The 22,363-nt window shown below is 39.8% G+C and overlaps 1 protein-coding gene across 4 annotated transcripts in view; it reads right to left on the bottom strand.

Annotated features, from left to right (window-relative positions):
* ide (insulin-degrading enzyme) overlaps window positions 1-22,363 on the bottom strand; it is a 165,058-nt gene that overhangs the window by 76,633 nt on the left and 66,062 nt on the right. For all 4 annotated transcript variants that reach the window (XM_068052630.1, XM_068052631.1, XM_068052629.1 and 1 more), the window contains exons 12-16: window positions 21,886-21,988; window positions 19,281-19,403; window positions 16,621-16,703; window positions 13,301-13,445; window positions 1,789-1,899 (exon numbers count right to left, since the gene is read on the bottom strand). In XM_068052630.1, coding sequence (XP_067908731.1) covers window positions 1,789-1,899; window positions 13,301-13,445; window positions 16,621-16,703; window positions 19,281-19,403; window positions 21,886-21,988 — 565 coding nt within the window. The remainder of the gene's footprint in view (window positions 1-1,788; window positions 1,900-13,300; window positions 13,446-16,620; window positions 16,704-19,280; window positions 19,404-21,885; window positions 21,989-22,363) is intronic.

Here is a 22,363-nt window from a genome sequence, read left to right as displayed (position 1 = left end):
CAGTTGTAACACATTCAAAGGCATATAAAACTCCTGATAAAGAAAAATGTACAGGGTTACGAGAAGGTGGGGGAATGGCACTAGGTGAATTGTTCACTGGTGCAGATATGATGGGCCGAATAGCCTCCTTCTGTGCTGTAACAATAACTGTGGTTTAAATAATTCTAAAATGTAAGCTGCATGTCTGAGCAAACCTTGTTGTCAAAACAGGAGGGTCTTAAGGGATGCCTGTGATCGATAACACTAGTGCGTCACATCAGCATCTGCTGTCGGTAAAAGATCGATAACAAATTTAACAATGGTTGTTGTTGGTACAGTCCAGAGAGGTGCAGGAAAAACTAGGATGTATTTACAAAATGTTGAAGGAAATACCTATATAAAATTGAGCTCAAGAGGCTTAAACTTGATGGATTAACAAGAAAACCAGAGTTTGATCTGGTGTGTAGAAAAATGATTGGTCTTACTGAGTCAGGTGACCAGCACTCGAACACAAAAGAGGAGGAATTTTAATCAAGCACAAAGTAGTAGGCAAGGAGAAGATACCTTAGCTTGTGTGGGTGGTCGTAATGTTGGCTGGAGCTCAACACCCTCTCGCTGAAGATGATGAACAAGTAGCAGTCAACACATGCTACTCTGTCCAGTAACTTAGCCGGTGAAATATAATCTGTTTTGGAATTGTAAATCACTGCCCAGACACTGTAATGTGTTAATCTTGGTTAAAGCAAACCTTTAATTGGTACACAAACAAGTATCAAGTTTGAATCCCTCGAAATACTGGCACAACCTCAACTGCAACTTTTTTTTTTTTTTTAAAGCATATGTATAGGCAGTGTAACCAAGTCCTTCAAGCAAGTTACAATATCAAGTTTAATCTGGATCAGCATTAAAACAAATTCAATTTGATCTCCCTACATTGCAAATTAACTCAGCAGGTCAAGTAGCAGCTGTGGAGAGAAACAAAGTTGACGTTTCAGGTTAATGAACTGATGCCCGACCTGCTGAGTCTTTCCAGATTTTCTGTTTTTATTTCAGAAATATCTTTAACAAGGACTGATCTGACCGAGACGGTAGCCAGAAGTACAGAGGACGGGAACTGCACTAAAGTACTAACAGTGGAATTTCCATAATTATTGTATATTGCAAAGATCAGAGTTAAGGAGATTGCCAGCTCTGCATTGAACCTTCGCATATTCTAACCATAGTTCATGAACAGAGAAGCAGAACAGATCCAATGTGAGTTGGATTTTTTTTTTTCCAAAAGTTAAATAACTTAAGATTCTGTTGAAGATGGAATTCAGAACCCAGTGTCTTTTCATTCCTCAGCCAATGAACAAGATTGCCTCTCAAATTTCTTTTTTGAGCTTTGTGCTTTCAAAACATCCCCAAGAATGATAGTTATTTTATAAGAAATGTGGGCTATTATAGATGATCTGCCAACCGACCATCCCACTGATTCAGTTTCTGTGTACACAGTTCTATTGAGATGAATTTCAAGCTTGGATGAAATCAAATTTCATTACACATTCTCCATTACTCTTTAAAATGACCCTATGAGAAGGTAAAGTATCTAGATGTTCCGATTAGCATTACCAGTCAAGCAAATCTTTCAAGTAAATGTTCCCCCCTTAGCTGTTCAAGATCATTTGAGATATTGACAGAGATAGAAATCCTTACCTTTTCCCTTTTGACCTTAAGTGGATACCAAAGTAAACTTCATTTTCTGCTATTAAAATAGAACTTTTGGATTTGCTCATAATACGAAAACATTTGATAAAATGTACTACTTACAGCTTCTTTGATTATTTCAAATCGTTTCTCGTCAATGTCAAAGGTGGCCATCTTCTCAATTATCTTCTTGAGAAGTATGTGCTGCTTGTCATTATAGCCCTTCACAGCCAGCTGTTGGCAAAGTAGAATACAAAGGTTTTGCATGCAAGAAATAACAAGCAGGAGCTCAAGTACAAAAGGCACTGAAAAATTACCTCCTTAAATTTACTGTATACCCAGCAGATTTTCCAGTTATTTTAAAAATAAATTTAAATATATTTTAACTTTTACAGTAATTACAGAATGTGAAGCATATTCAAAAAATCCTTATGATTACAGCTTGAAATGCATTTGTTACCATTTTAGATTTTAAATCCTTTTGGAACTAACAATTTTCTTCAGATGGCAAAATCTATGAAGCCATAGTTGTGTTTTCATTGAAAGTCATTCCAGAAACGTTATCAATCGTCACCGTACATGGTGATATGTAACTCAACATGCTAAATTGTGCTAATGTATTTTATACCCTCTTTTTCTTTTGCTGATCTCACTTGAGCCATAAATTTTCCAGCACAGACACTGCTTGCAAACAGCCCTCAGATACAGGAGCCAACTGAAGATATTCTAATCAATTTTCTCTTCCCCCATCAAGAATGGAAACTCAGGCAAGCCCCCATTCAATGTTGCATTGCTTTGATTACAAATTCCTTATTCTTCTCAGTGATGTAGCTGAACTTAAAAATTTCTACAAAACATTTAATCGAATAGCTTAAAGATTAGAACACATTTCTGAACTTCAAATCCATCAAGTGCCCACTAAAACTAGAAACTTTGTATATTCCAAGACACAACTGAACCTATGCATGTACACCGTGTCTGTCTGAAATACTGTTTGAGTGGGCCATTTTGGAAATCATCATCATCATTTCGACAGGATTTCATTAAATCATTCATGGGATGTGGGCGTCACTGGCTAGGCCAGCATTTAATGCCCATCCCTAATTGCCCTTGAGAAGGTGCTAGTAAGCCACCTTCTTGAACTGCTGCAGTCCATGGGGGGTAGGTACACCAACAGTGCTGTTAGGAAGGAAGTTCCAGGATTTTGACCCAGTGATAGTGAATGAAAGACGATATAGTTCCAAGTCAGGATGATGTGTGGCTTGGAGGGGAACTTGCAGGTGGTGGTGTTCCCATGCAGGTGTTGCCCTTGTCCTTCTAGATGGTAGAGGTCACGAGTTTGGATGGTGCTGTCGAAGGAGCCTTGGTGCGTTGCTGCAATGCATCTTGCAGATGGTACACACTGCTGCCACTGTGCGTCGGTGATGGAGAGAGTGAATGTTTGTGGATGGGATGCCAATCAAGTGGGCTGTTTTGTCCTGGATGGTGTCGAGCTTCTTGAGTGTTGTTGGAGCTGCACCCATCCAGGCAAGTGGAGAGTATTCCATTATACTCCTGACTTGTGCCTTGTGGATGGTGGACAGGCTTTGGGGAGTCAGGGAGGTGATTTATTCATTGCAGGATTCCTAACCTCTGACGTGCTCTTGTCGCCATGGTATTTACATGGCTGTTCCAGTTTAGTTTCTGGTCAATGGTAACCTCCAGGATGTTGATAGTGGGTGATTCAGCAATTGTAATGCCATTGAAATATCAAGAGGAGATGGTTAGATACTCTCTTGGTAGTCATTACCTGGCACTTAAGTGGCAAGTAACATTCGCGCCACACATCAGCCCAAGCCTGGATATTGTTCATATCTTGCTGCATTTCTACACTGACTGCTTCAGTACCTGAGGAGTTGAGTGTGTGCACAATGTTTAGCACATCAGCAAACATCCCCACTTCTGAGCTTATGTTTGAAGGAAGGTCATAAATGAAGCAGCTGAAGATGGTTGGGCCTTGGAAACTATCCTGAGGAACTCCTAGAACTCAGATGATTGACCTCCAACAACCAAAACCATCTTCCTTTGCACTAGGTATGACTCCAACCAGGAGAGTTATCCAGATTCCCATTGACTCCAGTTTTGCTAGGGCTCCTTGATACCAGACTCGGTCAAATGCTGCCTTGATGTCAAGGGTCGTCACTCTCACCTCACCTCGAGTTCAGCTCTTTTATCCATGTTTGAACCAAGGCTTTAATGAGGTCAGGAGCTGAGTAGCTCTGGCAGAACCCAAACTGAACATTGCTAAGCATGCTATTGCTAAGCAAGTGCCGCTTGATAGCACTGTTGACAACACCTTCCATCGCTTTACTGATAATGGGGCAGTAATTGGCCAGGTTGGATTTGTCTTGCTTTTTGTGGACAGGACACAACTGGGCAATTTTCCACATTGTCAAGTAGATGCCAGTGTTGTAGCTGTACTGGAACAGTTTGGCTAGGGGCATGGCTAATTCTGGAGCACAAGTCTTCAGTACTACAGTCAGGGATGTTTCCAGGGCCCATAGCATTTGCTGTATCTGGTGCCTTCAGCTATTTGATATCACATGGCATGAATCGAATTGTCGAAAAGACTGGCATCTGTGATGGTGGGGACCTCAGGAGGAGGCCAAAATGGATCATCCACTTGGCAGTTCTGGCTGAAGATGGTTGCAAATGCTTCAGCCTCGTCTTTTGCATTGATGTGCAGGGCTCCCCCATCATTGAGGATGGGGATGTTTTTGGAGCCTCCTCCTCTGGTTAGTTGTTTAATTGTCCACCACCATTCACGACTGGGTGGGCAGGACTGCACAGCTTGAACCTGATCTGTTAGTTGTGGGATCGCTTAGCTCTATCAGACGCTACTTCCGCTGTTTAGCATACATGTAGTCCTGTGTTGTAGCTTCACTGGTTCATTTTTCAGTATGCCTGGTGCTCCTCCTGGCATGCTCTCCTGCACTCCTCATTGAATGAGGGAAGGCAGATTATTATCTGAACGGCTATAAACTGAGAGGGGAGAATATGCAGCGAGACCTGGATGTTCTCGTACACCAGTCGCTGAAGGCAAGCATGCAGGTCCAACAGGCGGTAAAAAGGGCAAATGGTGTGTTGACCTTCATAGCAAGAGGATTCGAGTACAGAAGCAGGGATGTCTTGCTGTAATTATACAGGACCTTGGTGAGGCCACACCTGAAATATTGTGTGCAGTTTTGGTCTCCTTTATCTGAGGAAGGATGTTCTTGCTATAGAGGGAGTGCAGTGAAGGTTTACCAGACTGATTCCTGGGACGGAGGGACTGACATATGAGGACAGATTGAGTCAGTTAGGATTATATTCGCTGGAGTTCAGAAGAGTGAGTGGGGGGGATCTCATAGAACCTATAAAATTCTAACAGGACTTGACAGGGTAGATGCAGGATGTTCCCGATGGTGGGGGAGTCCAGAACCAGGGGTCATAGTCTAAGGATACGGGGTAAACCTTTCAGGACTGGGATGAGGAGAAATTTCTTCACCCAGAGTGGTGAGCCTGTGGAATTCACTACCACAGAAAGCAGTTGAGGCCAAAACATTGTATGTTTTCAAGAAGGAGTTAGATATAGCTCTTGGGTCTAAAAGGTATGGGGCGAAAGCGGGAACAGGCTACTGAGTTGGCTGATCAGCCATGATCATAATGAATGGCGGAGCAGGCTCGAAGGGCCGAATGGCCTACTCCTGCTCCTATTTTCTATGTTTCGATGAGGGTTGGTCCCCCAGCTTGATGGCAACAGGTAGTGAGGAATATGCTGGACCAGAAGGTTACAGATTGTGTTTAAACACATTCTCCTGCTGATGGCCTGCAGCATCTCATCGACGCCCAATTAAAATATATTCCAGTGAGGAAGAAGGATTCTAAGAGGGGGGAAAAAACATCCATGGCTAAGCAAGGAAGTTAAGGATAAGACAGACAAAAACCAAGGCATATCATATTGCAAAGGTCAGTGGCATGCTGGAAGATTGGGAAACTTTTTAAGATGAACAAAGGGTTACTAAAAAATAAAAAGAGCAAAGGTAAATTATGAAAGAAAACTAGCACAAAATATAAAAATGGATAGCAAAAGCTTCTATAAGTATATAAAAGGTAAGAGAGGAGCAAAAGTGAATGTTGGTCCGTTGGAGGATGAGACTGGGGAGTTAATAGAGAACAGAAATGGCAGAGACACTAAATCAGTAATTTGCCTCAGTTTTCACAGTGGAGGACACTAGTACCATCCTAATAGAAACAGATAATGCAGAGGTCAGAGAAAAAGAGAGGAACTTCGAGCAATCATCACTAGGGAAAAATTACTGAGCAAACTATTGGGATTGAAGGTAGACAAGTCCCCAGGGCCTGATGGCCTACATCCGAGGGTCTTAAAGGCAGTGGCAGCAGAGATAGTGGATCCATTGGTTATAATATTCCAAAATTCCCTGGATGTGGGAAAGGTTCCAGTGGATTGGAAAAAAACGAATATAATGCCCTTATTCAAAACAGGAGGGAGGCAGAAAGTAGGAAACTATAGACCAGTTAGTTTAACATCTATCGTTGGGAAATTGTTAAGAATCCATTATTAAGGAAGTAACAACAGGACATTTAGAAAGTCAAAAGGCAATCCATCAGAGTTAGCATGGTTTAATGAAGGGTAAATCGTGTTTGACTAATTTGCTAGAGTTCTTTGAAGCTGTGACAAGCAAAGTGGATAATAGGGATCCTGTAGATGTAGTTTATCTGGACTTCCAGAAGGCATTTGATAAGGTGCTGCACAAAAGGTTAATACACAAGGTAAGATCACATGGGTTAGGGGCAATTTATTAGCTTGGATTGAGGATTGGCTACCCAACAGAAGAGAGAGAGTCTGGTAAATGAATCTTTTTCTGGTTGGCAGGATGTAACTAGTGGAGTGCCACAGGGTTCGGTCCTTGGGCCCCAACTATTTACATTCTATATTAATGACTTGGATGTAGGGATAGAAGGTACTATAGCCAAATTTGCAGGTGACACTAAAGTAAGTGGGATAGTAAGTTGCAATAAAGAAAGAAGAAATTTACATATGGATAGCTTAGGTGAATGGGCCAAAATCTGGCAGACGGAGCTTAACGTGGATAAGTGTGAGGTTATCCATTTTGGTCGGAAGAATAGAAAGGTAAATTATCTAAATGGAGAGAACTTGAGTGCTTCGGTGCAGCGGAATCTGGGTGTCTTCGTGCATGAATCACAGAAAGCTGGAATGCAGGTACAGCAGGTAATAAGGAAGACAAATGGAATTTTGGCATTTATTGCTAAAGGAATAGAATATAAAAGTAGGGAAGGGTTGCTGCAACTGTACAAGGCATTAGTGAGACCGCACCTGGAGTATTACGTACAGTTTTGGTCCCCTTGAAGAAGGATGGAGTTGCATTGGAGGCAGTTCAGAGGAGGTTCACTAGATTGATTCCAGAGATGAGCGGTTTGTCTTATGAAGAGGGATTGAGCAGTTTAGGCCTTTACTCTCTGGAGTTTAGAAGAATGAGAGGAGAACTAATGGAGGTATATATGATGATTAAGGGGATTGACAAAGTAGACGTAGAGAGGATGTTTCCTCTTGTGAGGCAAACTAGAACGAGAGGTCATAGCTTTAGGATAAGGGGCAGCAAATTTAAAACGGAAAAGAGGAGAAATTACCTCTCTCAAAGGGGCGTGAGTCTGTGGAATTCACAATCCCAGAGTGAACTGAGTAAATTTGAGGAGATAAGACAGATTTTTAATTAGTAATGGGTTGAAGGGTTATGGAGAACGGGCAGGAAAGTGGAGTTGAGGTCGAGATGAGATCAGCTGTGATCGCATTGAATGCCGGAGCAGGCTCGAGGAGCTGAATTGCCTACTCCTGCGCCTAGTTCTCATGTTCTTATGACATCCGTCATACTTTTCCTCCGAGTAACCCCTGCTAATACCCATCAAGTAGTAAATGAGCAATACTTAATACAGTCCTCCTACCATAGGTACATGTTATACCTCAAACTGCATCTCAGCTACGATCACAACAAGCTCTTACACCAAGAATATTTTGTAACATTTTAAAAATTAATGCAGCTATAAATTTTTGGACAAAAGTGGTCTAAACGTACAAAATTAGGAACCAATGGGCTGTTGTACAAATACGTGCAACCTAAATAACAGTAATCTGGTTTGCATACAGTAATGACGCCACTACCTGTTTCAGGCAGGAGCTCTGACTACTTACATCAATTTGAATGTCTGCCCAAAACTCAGAATAGGCTGACGTCCAGAAGAAAACAGGACATTTTTGGTCGTTTTCGATCCTCTACTGCCCCATTTACACCTAAACTGAGCCAGCAGCGAGACAAAAATCTTCACCATAATTCCATACTTCTGGGGAACAGTCAGAACGCAAGAACAAAAGAAATAGGAGCAGGAGTAGGCCATTCGACCCCTCAAGCCTGCCACGCCATTCAATAAGATCATGGCTGATCTGCCCCCGACCTCAACTCCTCTTTCGTGCCAGCTCCTCATAGCCCTCAACTCCCCGATATTTCAAAAATCTATCTACCTCCTCTTCAAATACTTTGTGATCTAGCCTCCACAACTCTGAGGTACAGAATTCCAGACATTCATTACACTCAGAGAGAAGACATTCCTTCGCATCTTGTTTTAAATGAGCGTTCCCTTATTCTGTAACTATGTCCCCTAGTTAGACACTCCTCCACTAGTGGAAACATCTTCTCAACATCTACCTTGTCAAGCCCCCTCAGAAACTTGTACATTTCAACAAGATCACCCCTCATTCTTCTAAACTCTATTAAATAAAGGCCTAACCTGTTTAGCCGTTCTTGATAAGTCAACCCCTTCATCCCAGGAATCAGCCTAGTGAATCTCTTTTGAACTGCCTCCAATGCCAGTATATCCTTTCTTAAATACGGGGACCAAAACTGTACACAGTACTCCAGGTGCAGCCTCACCAACACACTGCGCAGTTGTAACAAGATTTCCCTATTTTGAAACTCCAGCAATAAAGGCCAAAATCCCATTGCCTTCTTAATTACTTGCTGCATCTGCATGTTAACTTTATGTTTCATGCACAAGAACATCCAGATCCCTCTGTGCTGCACTTTTTTTGGAGTCACTCTCCATTTAATAGTCTGCCTTTTGATTCTTCCTACCAAAGTGCATGATCTCACACTTTCCTACATTAAACTCCATCTGCCAACTTTTTGCCCACTCACTCAACCTATCCATATCGCCTGGCAGATTCCTTATGGCCTCATCACAACATGCCCTCCCACCTATTTTTGTATCGTCAGCATATCTGGATACATTTCACTCTGCCCCCTCCTCCAAGTCATTAATATAGATAGTAAATAATTGAGGCCCTAGGACTAATCCTTGTGGCACCACGAGTTACGTCTTTCCAACCTGAAAAAGACCCATTAATGCCGACTCTCTGTCTTCTGTGAGTTAACCAATCCTCAATCCATTCTAGCACATTACCCCCAATCCTGAGAGTTCCTATCTTGAGCAATAATCTTTTATGTGGCACCTTATCGAATGCCTTCTGGAAATCTCAATGCACGACATCGAACAGTTCCCCTTTATCAACTCTGTTTGTTATATCCTCAAAGAACTCTAGCAATTTGTCAAACATGATTTCCCTTTCACAAAACGGTGTTGACTCGGTTTGATTGTGCTAAGCTTTTCTAAATGGCCTATTTCTTCCTTAATAATGGATTCGAGCATTTTCCCAACGACCGATGTTAGGTTGACTGGCCTACAGTTTCCTGCTTTTTGTCTCCCTCCATTCTTGAACAGGGGCGTCACATTAGCAGTTTTCCAATCTGCTGAGACCCTCCCGGAATCCAGTGAGTTCTGGAATACTTCGACCAATGCCTCCACTATCTCTGCAGCCACTTTCTTTAAAACCCTTGGATGCAGGTCATCAGGTCCTGGCGACTTGTCTGCCTTTAGTCCCATTAGTTTGTCAAATGCTTTGTCCCTCATGATAGAGACTTGTTTCAAAGTCTTTCCTCCCATTAACTCCCTGCTTATCTCATATATGTGGGATGTTTATAGTGTCGTCTGCCATGAAGACCGATGCAAAATATTGGTTTAACTTATCTGCCATTTCCCTGTTCCCAGTTATCAATTCTCCAGTCACATCCTCCATAGGTCCCACGCTCACTTTAGCTACTCTCTTTTTGTATACCAATAGAAGCTCTTGCTGATGGTTTATATATTGCTTGCCAATTTACTTTGATAATCAATTTTCTCCCTCTATTAGCTTTTTAGTCATCCACGGCTCGTTCCTAAAAAATTCCCAATCCTCTGGCCTACCACTAGTTTTTGCCGCTTTGTATGCCTTCTCAGGTGTGTTCATTACATTTCAACTGCATGTTTTTATTTCACAAACTTATCTATAAATAATTATACTTGAACAAATGTGCAACTGCAGCCAATGTTAAGTTTGGTTGTTTTGTTTTAAAAACTGTTCAGTGTAACAAAAACATAATAAAATATCCCCTCTCCCAATTCACTTCACAAAAAAAAATATTTTTTGGAAATCAAATTATCAGAAAATATATATCAAGACTATAATGTTAATGTTTGTTAGAAGTTTAGTAATTATAAAAGTCACTGAACAAGTAAAACAAAGTTTACGACATGGTGAATTTGAATAATAGTGAACACACGCAATGCATGGCCATGAGTTGAGGGACAATGTACCTCACAATAAAGTAAAACATACCAGAGGATTGGAGGGTAGCCAATGTAATATACCTCTGTTCAAGAGGGAGTATAAACCAGATTATAATGACAATTTATATAGCACCTTTAAAGTAATCAAACATCCAAAGGCATTCAGAGGCATTATAAAACAAAAAATGATTGAGATTCCAAGACACTGAGCCACATAAGGAGATATTAGGGTAAATGACCAAAAGCTTGGGCAAAGAGGTAGTTTTTAAGGAGCGTCTTAAGTGAAGAAAGCGAGGCAGAGAGGTGTAGGGAGGAATTCCAGAGCTTAGGGCCTAGGCAACTGAAGGCACAGCCACCAATGAAAGAGTGATTAAAATTTGGGATGCTCAAGACGACAGAATTAGATGAGTGCAGATACCTCACGATTGTGGGGCTGAAGGCAATTATAGAAATAGGGAAGAGTGAAGCCATGAAAGGATTTGAAAACAAGGATGAGAATTTTAAAATCAAAACATTGCTCAACCTGGAGTCAGTCAATGTATGTCAGTGAGCACAGGGGTGATGGGCGAATGGGGCTTGCTGCAAGTTAGGACATGGGTGGCAGAGTTCTGGATGACCAATCAGGAGTGTGTTGGAATAGTCACGTCTGGAGGTAACAAAGGCATGAATGAGTAAATAAATTATAGGCAAGTTACTTTAATGTCGCTATTGGGCGAAGATTAAATTGAGCATTTAAAGACATGGGATAATCAAGCACAGCCAGCGTGGATCTTTGAAAGTCATATTTGACAATCTTTTTTTGAAGAAGCAAGTGATTAGATAAATGAAGAAAATCCCAGCACAAAATAAAATACAGCAGCATGGATTGACTGGAAGTAGAGGGTTAATGTTTATGGGTAGAAGAACTGGAAGTAGTGCACCTCAAGCATCAGCACTGTATCAGAACTGGGAAAAGTTAGACATGATCTGATGAAAGGTCATTGACCTGAAACATTAACTCAGTCTCTCTCCACAGATGCTGTCAGTCAAGAATTTTGTTTTTATTTCTGATTTCCAATATCGGCAGTATTTTGTTTTTGCTGAAAAACTACTCTGGCTACAATCTGAATAGACTTATTGATGCGGGGCCAACAACCACAGGAAAATCTGCCAACAAATACAAATACACAATTCTTTGGTGCAGGTACATGAAGCAACCAAATAAAAAACTAACGACACTTGAGATTTCAAAAATAAGGGACTACAAGACCAAAAGAGGAATGATAAATCTTCACAAACAATTAAGCTGCAGTTAGTTACTTACATTGTGCACACCTCATTATGTCAGTAAAGCCATAGGCAGTATCCAAATTTATAGAGATAGACCGAGTCTGTGCCGACCAACAACCACCCATTTAAACTAATCCTACATTAATCCCATATTCCCTACCACATCCCCACCATTCCCCTACCACCTACCTACACTAGGGGCAATTTACAATGGCCAATTTACCTAAAAACCTGCAAGTCTTTGGCTGTGGGAGGAAACTGGAGCACCCGGCGGAAACCCACGCGGTCACAGGGTGAACTTGCAAACTCCGCACAGGCAGTAACCAGAACTGAACCCGGGTTGCTGGAGCTGTAAGGCTGCAGTGCTAACCACTGCGCCTTATCACTAGACTGATACCAGTTAAAAGGAAAGACCTGAGATACTGGGACTATTGCATTGGAACAGAAAAGGTTAAAATGAGACTGGAGTGTTGTTTTTTTAAATTATGAAGTTTTGATAGGGTTATGATGAAAAAACTCTCGAACTTTGGGAGTCAATGACGTGATCATTTAAAATTGTCACTCAGAGTAAAGACAGATGTTACAAGATACTTCTTTATGGGAGGGTTATTGGTACATGGGATGCTTTGTTACAGGTAGTAATCAAGGCAGAGATCATTACGTCTTTTAAGGGAAGAAACAATGAGCATTTTAAGCAGAGGCAAATCGCGGGTTATTCGAAGAGAGAAGGGTAGCTGTGTCAATTTTGGATTGCACTAGCAAAAGAGCTGGCACAAATGCAATGGGCCAAAAAGCCTCCTTCCATGCTACAAACTTCTGCTATTCACTGTTCCCTCATGTGGATACTAATGATACCATTGATGAAAATTGAAAATATATTTTTAAAATATTGCTACATGAGGGCTTTGAGATACTGACACAATATATTGGAATGTCCAAAGTTTACAAATGATGGAAAGCAATATGCAAGAGTAACCAGTTTGATTTAAAAAAAAACACAATTTGTATTCTCACTTGTGGCGTAAAGTGGTGAACGATGATATTAAAGAAATGTGCTGTCCTTAACCACTGAAGTAAGTACACTGCAAATCCAAATGCATCGTTCAGGCTTTTTAGTTCATTTTAAACATGCAAGATAAAAATCATCTTAAGAACTGCAAGCAGCTTGTGCATCCAAACACTTCAATCTCAAGCTAGATTCCCTTCCTGCTCTACTTACAAGAATCGAGTTCATTGCTGGAACTAGTGCATACACCAAGCCTGTGAGGCGAGCTGCATATGTATACTCTTTTAAGTCATCCCTCAATAACCTGATATAGAGGTATGTCATGTTGTAACGAAGAGGGTCAGCATAAATGTAGTGACTAACAAAGAGAACAAAGATAAAACGTGGCAATAAGCCCCCTGGAAGGCAGTCAACTTTCAACAATGGCATAACAATAGGCCAAGCAAAAAGGTTGAAGAGTATGTATATGCAGCCTCATGGCTAAACTAATAAGCCTACTCAATGGAAGGAGAAAATAAATAAATACCTCATCATGTGGCGGGATGGGACTAGGGGGAGAAATGAAAAAGCCACTACAAAAATAAACTAAAAACTTGAGGAAAATAATTCTGGAGCTCTGTTTCCTTGAATTTGGGTACTTACATACATTCCATAGATTGTATTTTGTAGGTCATAGTTCAAACCAGCTAGTTCTGCTGCATATGCATACTCGTTGAGAGAATCTTTCAGCAGTTCAAGATATAAATAGGCCATATTACAATGTAATGGATCCACATAAGCAAATGGGCTGCAAGAGAATATGCCAAACATTAAAATCTGTTTCTACAAATTTAATTAATGAAACACAAGTCAATAAAATATTACTGCCACCTTTCAACATAGCTATTCAAATGAGAAAAGCATTTGATTTTTCAAAATCTCAGTAAAAACATTCTGTAAAACTTTAAATGTATTTCATAAATATATTAACTGAGAACATTTTCAATATAATAAATCCTTCCTGTTCACTACACAAGTGATGGAAACTGGCAGGACGTCTTTAAACAACAGACTGACCATTGCATTTCTGATCATTTTAATGTCTGTGCATTTCAAACAATAGACTTTTCACTTTGTGCAATACATCTGAATATGAAGACAAATGAGTTTGTGGCATGCCATCGTTGCATTGAGGCTTATAGCATCAGTGTCAACATGCTTAACAAAAAAAAAATCACTTGGCTTAAAAGGTTGTGATATGCTGTACAATTTCACCCTAACATTGCATGTGCTGACATAACTTGTTTGAAGGGAATGGCTGAATGTACTAGCCCTGCTTATCTTCTCTCCCTTCTTCACCATGGAAATCCATTTAAAATAGCTGAGGCACAAGCGTCAGCTCCCAGATGGATTTTAACACAGGACAACATGTAAAGGCAATATCTAACTAGTTGTACTGCTCAGGGGAAGCATGTTTTCCATTAATTTATCGAAAAATGAAAAATATGCAATGCTTGCTTTAGTTTCTTTATTCATATGGTTACAGGTATAAAGCCATTTGCTTTTTCAGATTTCTACATGCACTATCTACAAAACATATTGCTAAAATAGGCTTATAATTTGGTTCAGGACTTAATAAAACCAATGTTGGTTTTCTGATACATCATGAAATGTGCATCTACAAGAAAACCACACTATGGGACCAGCAAACTGCAGAAGGCAGTGCAATTGTTTGAGCCCATGCTTGCCAAACTTCTTCCCTAACAGAGGAAGCAGTGCAATGAATCAAACAGTTGGACAGAAATAAACCACAACAGTGAACATCAATTAGCCTTCTAAGAATAAGGTTGCTTAATCACAGAATTGTTACAGTGCAGGAGGGGGCCATTCAGCCCATCATGTCTCTACCGGCTCTCTGAAAGAGCAAATAGTTTCTGCAAAAAATCTGCACTTCACCCTGCAAAATGCACAGCTCAATCCATAGACACCTTATACTGTCCCACATTCAGACTGTTCTAACCCCTATACAGTGGGCCCAAAACGACAAAAATGAAGCAATGACAACTGTTAATGAGCTTAAAAAAACAATTGTCATTATCCAAGTGTGACCAAGTACTTCAGACTTAATAGAAAAAAAGACTTGCTGTTTTGTTGGAATGAACGTTACAGGATCATTCATAAAGGGTACAATAAATTAGCAACTCAAAAGTCAAAGCAATGTCACATGCAAGAAACTGAACAATTAAATGTGAAATATATTCAAAAAATATTTCATGTAATTTTTCTGAAATGTGAGAGCTATTCAGTTCTTCATATGGTATTCGGTTAAAATTACATAAAATTCTGTTGCAGCAATTCAAATGTCCTTTCATTACTGTTAGCAAAAATTTCAAAATTAAAATGTTCAGACTAAGCTCATTTACTTGAAATGTGAACAGATATTCCATTTGGTACCTAAAATACCAGTTACTTTATCACGAAGTCTCTTTATCAATACATTGGCCCTTGTGGGTTTTTCCTGTCACCATTTTTGTACTTTTCAACATCAATGGATTGGACTTCAGAAGCTGTGGAAATCAAATTTTTCACCAACGTGTTAGGCTTCTTACGTGAAAAAATGATTGCACTTCAAAAGTATTCCACTAACTGTAGACCACTTTGTAACGTCCTGAGCTTGTTGAACATGCTATATAAACACAAGACTGTCTTTCCTTTTTTTTAAAAAAAAAATCAACGGGTGTACAGTGTGACAAAGTAACATACCACTCCCATCACCCTATTCCAATCAAATTTTGAGGTTAACAACACACCGACAACTTTCAGGAAGTAAGAGACAGACAAGGGCCCCCAATTTCTCATCTACATGCTGCCCCCAACACCATCTAAAGCCATAAGGTCAGGTTCCACATGTCGCTAAGATCCAGCTCAACTCACCATTTCTCCTGACCCCTCCATTGCCTATGTGTTGTCAAAACAGCTTGCCCAACATCCAGTCTGGATAAGCTACAATTTCCTCCGATTAAACATCGAGAAGACCAAAGGCTCCACGATAATCTGTTCCATCTTCACCAATTCCACCCCCACCTCAACACCGTCTCAGGCGGAGTTGGACTATTCGCAACCTCAGCATTGTATCTGATCCTCAGTTGAGCTTTTGGCCCCATCCCCTCTGAATCAGAACAAGCTCTTCAACCTCCAACACTGCCCGTCTTCACTCCTGCCTCACCGCATCTGCTGCTGAAACTCTCATCAATGTTCCATTCCAATGCTTTCCATGCCAGCCTCTGTCATCCACACCCCACAAACTTCAGTTCATCCAAAAACTGCTGCCTATAACTTAACCCACACAAGGGCTCCTCACCCATCATGCTAGTGCTCACAAACCAACATTGGCTCCCAGTCCACTAAAGACGCAAATTTTAAATTCTTAAGGATCCATTTATGGCCTTCCCCCACCTTCCTATCGGACTTCCTCCAGCCTTACAAATGGCCAAATGCTTAGCAGTGGTGTTGGTGTGGGACTGGAATCTGCTTCTACAAACTGACGTGCCCATCATTTTGAAGCCATGACTTAAAAGTTTGATGCTTTTTGAAACACATTTCCTTTTTTTTGTCAGCACATCATTTCATTCTTTGTGGCTGAGCACCATCTTTTCTGTCAGTGGAGGATGCAAGTATAGAAAAACTCAGAATGGAAAGTGTATTCCCACTCTTTCAGCACTGCACGAGAGTATCTGCCTAAATTTGTGCACTTGAACCCACAACCTTATGCCTCAAGAGGCTAGTGTGCTACCAAGTGAGCCAAGCTGGCACTTAGTGGTAAATACCTAGAAGTGATAAATGTTACTTAATTGGACGATAACCATTTTCAACAATTGATAGGGAGTTATATAATTTCACCACAGCTTCCTTACTGATATTTTACGAGATACGTGGCATTATTGCTTCTACAATTAGAATTCATCACCATTTGAGGAACATACCTGAAAAACTCAAAGTTTAAGCACGCTTTTGGGAGAAAGAATTTGTCGTCTTGCTTGAACCACACCTTGCTCATAGCAGTGTCCTGCAAGAATACAATTCACAATGTTATTTTATTTATTTTTTTTATTTAGAGATACAGCACTGAAACAGGCCCTTCGGCCCACCAACAACCACCCATTTATACTAATCCTACATTAATCCCATATTCCCGACCACGTCCCCACCATTCTCCTACCACCGACCTACAGTAGGGGCAATTTACAATGGCCAATTTACCTATCAACCTACAAGTCTTTGGCTGTGGGAGGAAACCGGAGCACCCGGCAGAAACCCACGCAGTCATAGGGAGATCTTGCAAACTCCACACAGGCAGTACCCAGAACTGAACCCGGGTCGCTGGAGCTGTGAGGCTGCGGTGCTAACCACTGCGTCGCCCTAATCAAAAACAATTTTCAACATTGCAAGCCAACTTCATTTTTGAAAAATTAAGCACCTTAATTTCTGGTATACAGCCTAATCTGCCAAAATATCTCTTTATATGGACTATGAAAGCTGGAATATCAAGTGAAGTGTTGATTACATAAACTATGGAAGTTAGTTCTACTTCTCACAGTTAAGAATATGGAAGAGTGACCTTTCAAGTGAAACTGGTCATTGTTCAATAATGTCAGGCATCATATAAATAACGTGCAATTCTGCTCAAAGCAATAAGAAATCTTTTACAAGCATAAATTGAGTCACAGTTAGAAAATAGTGTCCAGTTTCAGGCATCTTTACTTGAGGAAGGAAATCCCCAATATGAAAAGATGAAGATATTCACTTTCAGTACATCAGTAATGAGAGGCTTCAGATATGAGGAGAGACTGAAGAAAATCAGGGTTCTTTTCATTAGAACAAAAGGAGATTAAAGAGAGATCTAATTGATGGGTCTAAAATTTGGAGGAGGTTTGATAAAGGTAAATTGGGAAAAACTATTTCCAGTGGTCAGTGACTCTAACTAAAGGGCAAAAATTTAAAGGTGACCATAAAAAACACAACAGAAGGAGAACTTAAAAGACATTTTAATTATACAGAGGGTTGCTGGTACATGGCACAGCTAATGAGAAACAGTGCAAGAATTATAATCAATGCAAAATGTAAGACCACTTTAACTTTTGGAATTTTTAAACCAGAGCTTCATGATCTGAAATTTAAGCAACCTGAATCAAGTCCACGATAGGCTATTTATTGTACAGTTTGAGGGGACAAATTATCTCCCATTATGCTTTGTTCATTTAAAAGCTACTTGTGCATCGAAGGGAGCTGTTCAGAAAAGAGATTCTTTTCTGTACCCACTTGTCTAATGATGCATTCAGTTTATATCACTGGAATTATAATACATGATTATTAAAAATATATATTTTAATTTGAGCAATTTAAACATGGAAGATGTCTCAGCACCATAAACATTTCTCGGTTATTGCTTTTACATCTTTACAAAACATTTTGTCCACCATCTTAAAAATCCCACCATAAAGGGAATTAAACTTATTTCATTTGACACAATCCCAACAAATGCAGGTTTTTAAAAATACCATCATGGAGCTTGCTTAAATTTCCAGCTCAGATGATTTTTCGCAACCTAAATATTATAGGTATAATAATCTGTTCTCACATAGGATCTTCATGTTCCACTGCTGGAATGTCACATTCCCAGCTTCAGTTGGGTCTCTACCAACTCTAAAATCTCTATACTGCTAAGCCACAAGGATAAAAGCTCAGACGAGTCCTCTGACAGATTAAAATATGCTTTAAATCATTGAATTCAGCAATTCTGGGGGCTCACTATAGAAATGAAAAACATTCCATGGTTTGTGGAACAATGGCTGAACTCAAAACCTGGACAGAGAGCGAGCACATGTGTGCTAAGTTACCATACACAAGATGTCACACTTTTTTCCCCTCAAATCATGCTTATGATATAATTTCAGGCCAGTTAACTGCATTTATGACCATTTAGTGTGTTATCTCAGATTCTGATTGAACAAGTCATGCAACACTGATGGGTTCACATGCATATGTTGCCATGGCACTCCTGTAAGAAGTGGGGCACTATGTTGCAAGTGTAATGCTATGCAAGTTTTTTTGAATGTGCCAAGTATTTTAAATGCATCCTGTTGTAGCAGTTTGCAAATTAAGGCTACAAGTAGTGCAGTGAAGGAAAACTATCCAACCAACGTGGTTGTCTAACAGCTCTGGGCTGCAGGCCCAAAGTAATGAGTGGTGCATTCATTCCTGACAGCATTTGTGAAATAAAAAATAGCTTCCGTGTTTTAATTATTGTTCTTAAAAGAAATTAAAATTTATATATGAAAGTTCCCAACACCAGGGCATCAGATTTATTATGTTTTTTAAATTTACCATCAAGTCTGATTACTGAACAAACAGTATTGATTTCTTATTGAACAACTGTCAATTTAACCAGCGTCAATACCTTTTCCTTCAGCAGGATGAACAATGAAATAAGCAGTAATCTTTGTCAACTTGTTGAGTGAATATTAGCAGCATGATTTTTTTTTTAAATAAACCAAATTAACTTATTTTTATATAAATTTAATGAAGTATGACATATTTTTCAACTGACATCCCGCTGCATATTTTTGATGCTAGAATCATTTACCTTAATAAGAGATGGAAATGGTGGAGCATCATTCTCCAAAGGTAAGATCTCAAAATTTGTAGGAATAAACTCATTCTTCACTGGCAGTTTGAACTTCCCATTTAGGTCTGCATTCTGCCACTTCTGTAAAAATAAAGAGAAGCTTCTTTACAGCAAACAGCATGGTTTTGTATTTACTCCTTGCGTGTGGTGAAAGATCCTTTCATTTTAAAAATATGATTAAGACCAGGTAACAATATTCTATTGACTTTAGACAAAAACAGATTTTACAAGAGGATGCATTGGACCCTCACAGCATTTCTAAATTCACAGCACAACGTCCACCAGATTTGAAAAAATACTGGGCTGGTATTCTGGAAAGCATACCTTTGGTGGCCAAAGTATAGGGGTATCCAAGCCCTTGTAAACAGAGATGATATTTAATCTAATATTGATCACCTGACAAAATAAAACCAGATCCAGGGTAGACAACGGCGAGGTCCTAGACAGCCAGAAAACCAAAGCCAAAGTAAAACAGCAACATGTCCACTGGAGATCTGATACTTTTATGTCAGGCTGCTGAAAACCAGAATATCACAAAGGAGATTAGGAGGACACCTATATGACCCCCTGGCCTCAGAAGAAGAGACAACAGGCTCCTCTCTGCTGAAACAACTGAAAGCCAGACCTTGAGACTGAAAACGTCAAGTTCAGTAGAATTGCTCTCTCCATCACCCTTCATCTCAACTTTTAAGTCAACACACTGCCATGGTCCAAATGTACCCCTTGAAATATGACATGCTCTGTACAGGCATTGTTTCAAGCCTAAGTTGCTTGATTGGGTTATGGTCCCAGGAGCCAGGAAGACATATCTCATTTCAGACAGCTTACTTCTCTTGTTGCAGAATGATCCAGGAATCTTGTTCATTTCATAATAATTCTGTCCCATTATATATTTTTGTACCGCCAATATTGCAGGTTTTGTTAATCACAACAATCCCTATTTGGGAACTCTTGATAACATTATTTCCCCATTTTTTTCAGGTTTGCATGGTGTGTGTAGATTTCATTGTTAGAGACTTTTATCTTTTCTTAAGACTTCAGTGAATTAGCAATCCCCAGCTGCTATAAAAAAAAGTGTGAATCCTGCAGGAGAAATGGGTACAGGTGAGAATGCACCTGCTAATAAAAAACTAGCATCAGATCAGATCGGTGAAAAAAATTATAGAACCATTCTATTTTATCTCCATTCTTCAATCATTAAACCACTCATGCCAGAATTCAGCACTTCAAAAGTTATTGTACAGGGCTAAAGCAATGCAAAGGACACACATCATGAGATAATGTGAAATTAGGATGGAATAAAATCATGGCTTTGCAGTACATCTTGATAGAATGGGGCTATTGCCATAAAACCCGATAAATTGTTCTGCCTGTAAATTAGATTTCTATAAAAATTTAGAAGTAACTCAGCACTGCACCCATAGGATTGTTGCATTACTTAGATACTTCCCAAATAATAGCGAAATTTGTTTCCATTATTTCTCAGCATGTTCTCAATTGGATGAGCACAGAAAAAAGGAAAATGACCGATCATAATTTTGGACCACAGCAACTTGAACTGTTCTGTCAACTTTAACCTAACCTTGATCGGATCTCTAGTCTATATTTCCTGTCGAAAATGGAATATTTTTGTTTGCTAACAGTCCCTAAAAGCAGCTTTTGTCGCTTTACTACTTTAAAAACAGTCTATAAATCTAAGTTGCTGTGCATAAATGAATGCCATTAGGAAACAACTGAACAGCTCAATCATCCCATACAAAAAAAAAGCCACCTATACATAAAAATCAGTTTAGTGCGTCACATCCAAATCTCATTAAAAATAGATCTTTAAGACTGCAAAATTATAGATTAAAATAGCTGGCTTTTATTCTGGGTACTGCATTTATACAAGTTGTCTAGATGTACATCAACACCTAGCACCGCAGCCTCACAGCTCCAGCGACCCGGGTTCAGTCCTGGGTACTGCTTGTGTGGAGTTTACAAGTTCTCCCTGTGACTGCGTGGGTTTCTGCCGGGTGCTCCGGTTTCCTCCCACAGCCAAAGACTTGCAGGTTGATAGGTAAATTGCCCATTGTAAATTGTCCCTAGTGTAGGTAGGTGGAAAGAGAATTGTGGGGATGTGGTCGGGAATATGGGATTAATGTAGGATTAGTATAAATGGGTGGTTGATTGTCGGCACAGACCTGGTGGGCCAAAGGGCCTGTTTCAGTACTGTATCTATCTATGATCTCGATGAACATCTGTTAGGTTATGCAAGTGCTGCATTAGACAGAAAATAAAGGCAGCACTTAACATTTTGACTTCTGCAATCTACAAGGGCACAAAAGTGTTACACAGGCCAACACACAGAACTTATCACAACTGATATGCTAAATTCAAGATACTTTAGGATATAGATTTCTACTTTTAAACCCTATTTCTTGTACAAATTGCCCAGTGTAAAATATAACTAAAACTAGTACATTTAAAAACATTATTGTGTGTAATGAGAGAAGCCAAAAGATTCAGACTTCAACTAAAACAATCCATATTATCCCTATTTTAGTAGGTGCATGTTGCCCACCTGGAGGATATCAGCACCAATGGCTTCCTGCTTGTACTGTGTGCCGTACCATTTCTCTGTTCTGTCAGTTTGTCCTTCAAATGATTTAGAAACCACTGCTACCCTGTGAGGGGAAAGCACAATTGACATGAAGGAATTAGTGGCTAGCGTCATTGATTCAGATGCAATAAAGTCTGAGATTTGAGGCTACTGATTAACCTCTGTGGTGTTACACCACTCATTCACCAAGCAACTTTGGAGCAAGTATTAGAAATGAAAATTGTTTAATCAAATTACAACGCGCCTAGTGACAGTGATTCTTGCTTGTATTTAGTCATGTGTGAAAATGGTGGAATGCCAGTGGGAGTACAAATCCATGATATCAAATCGCAGCAATGAAGCTGACTAACAAGTGGCCATATTTCTTTTTGGAATTTACATTATCTGATCATTCTGCTTCAATTTTAGCTTGCTGCGCTTCAATTATCATCTGAATGGT

The sequence above is a fragment of the Heterodontus francisci genome, chromosome 20, assembly GCF_036365525.1.
Source record: "Heterodontus francisci isolate sHetFra1 chromosome 20, sHetFra1.hap1, whole genome shotgun sequence".
Taxonomy (NCBI): domain Eukaryota; kingdom Metazoa; phylum Chordata; class Chondrichthyes; order Heterodontiformes; family Heterodontidae; genus Heterodontus; species Heterodontus francisci.
This window is presented reverse-complemented; position numbering and strand designations above follow the sequence as displayed.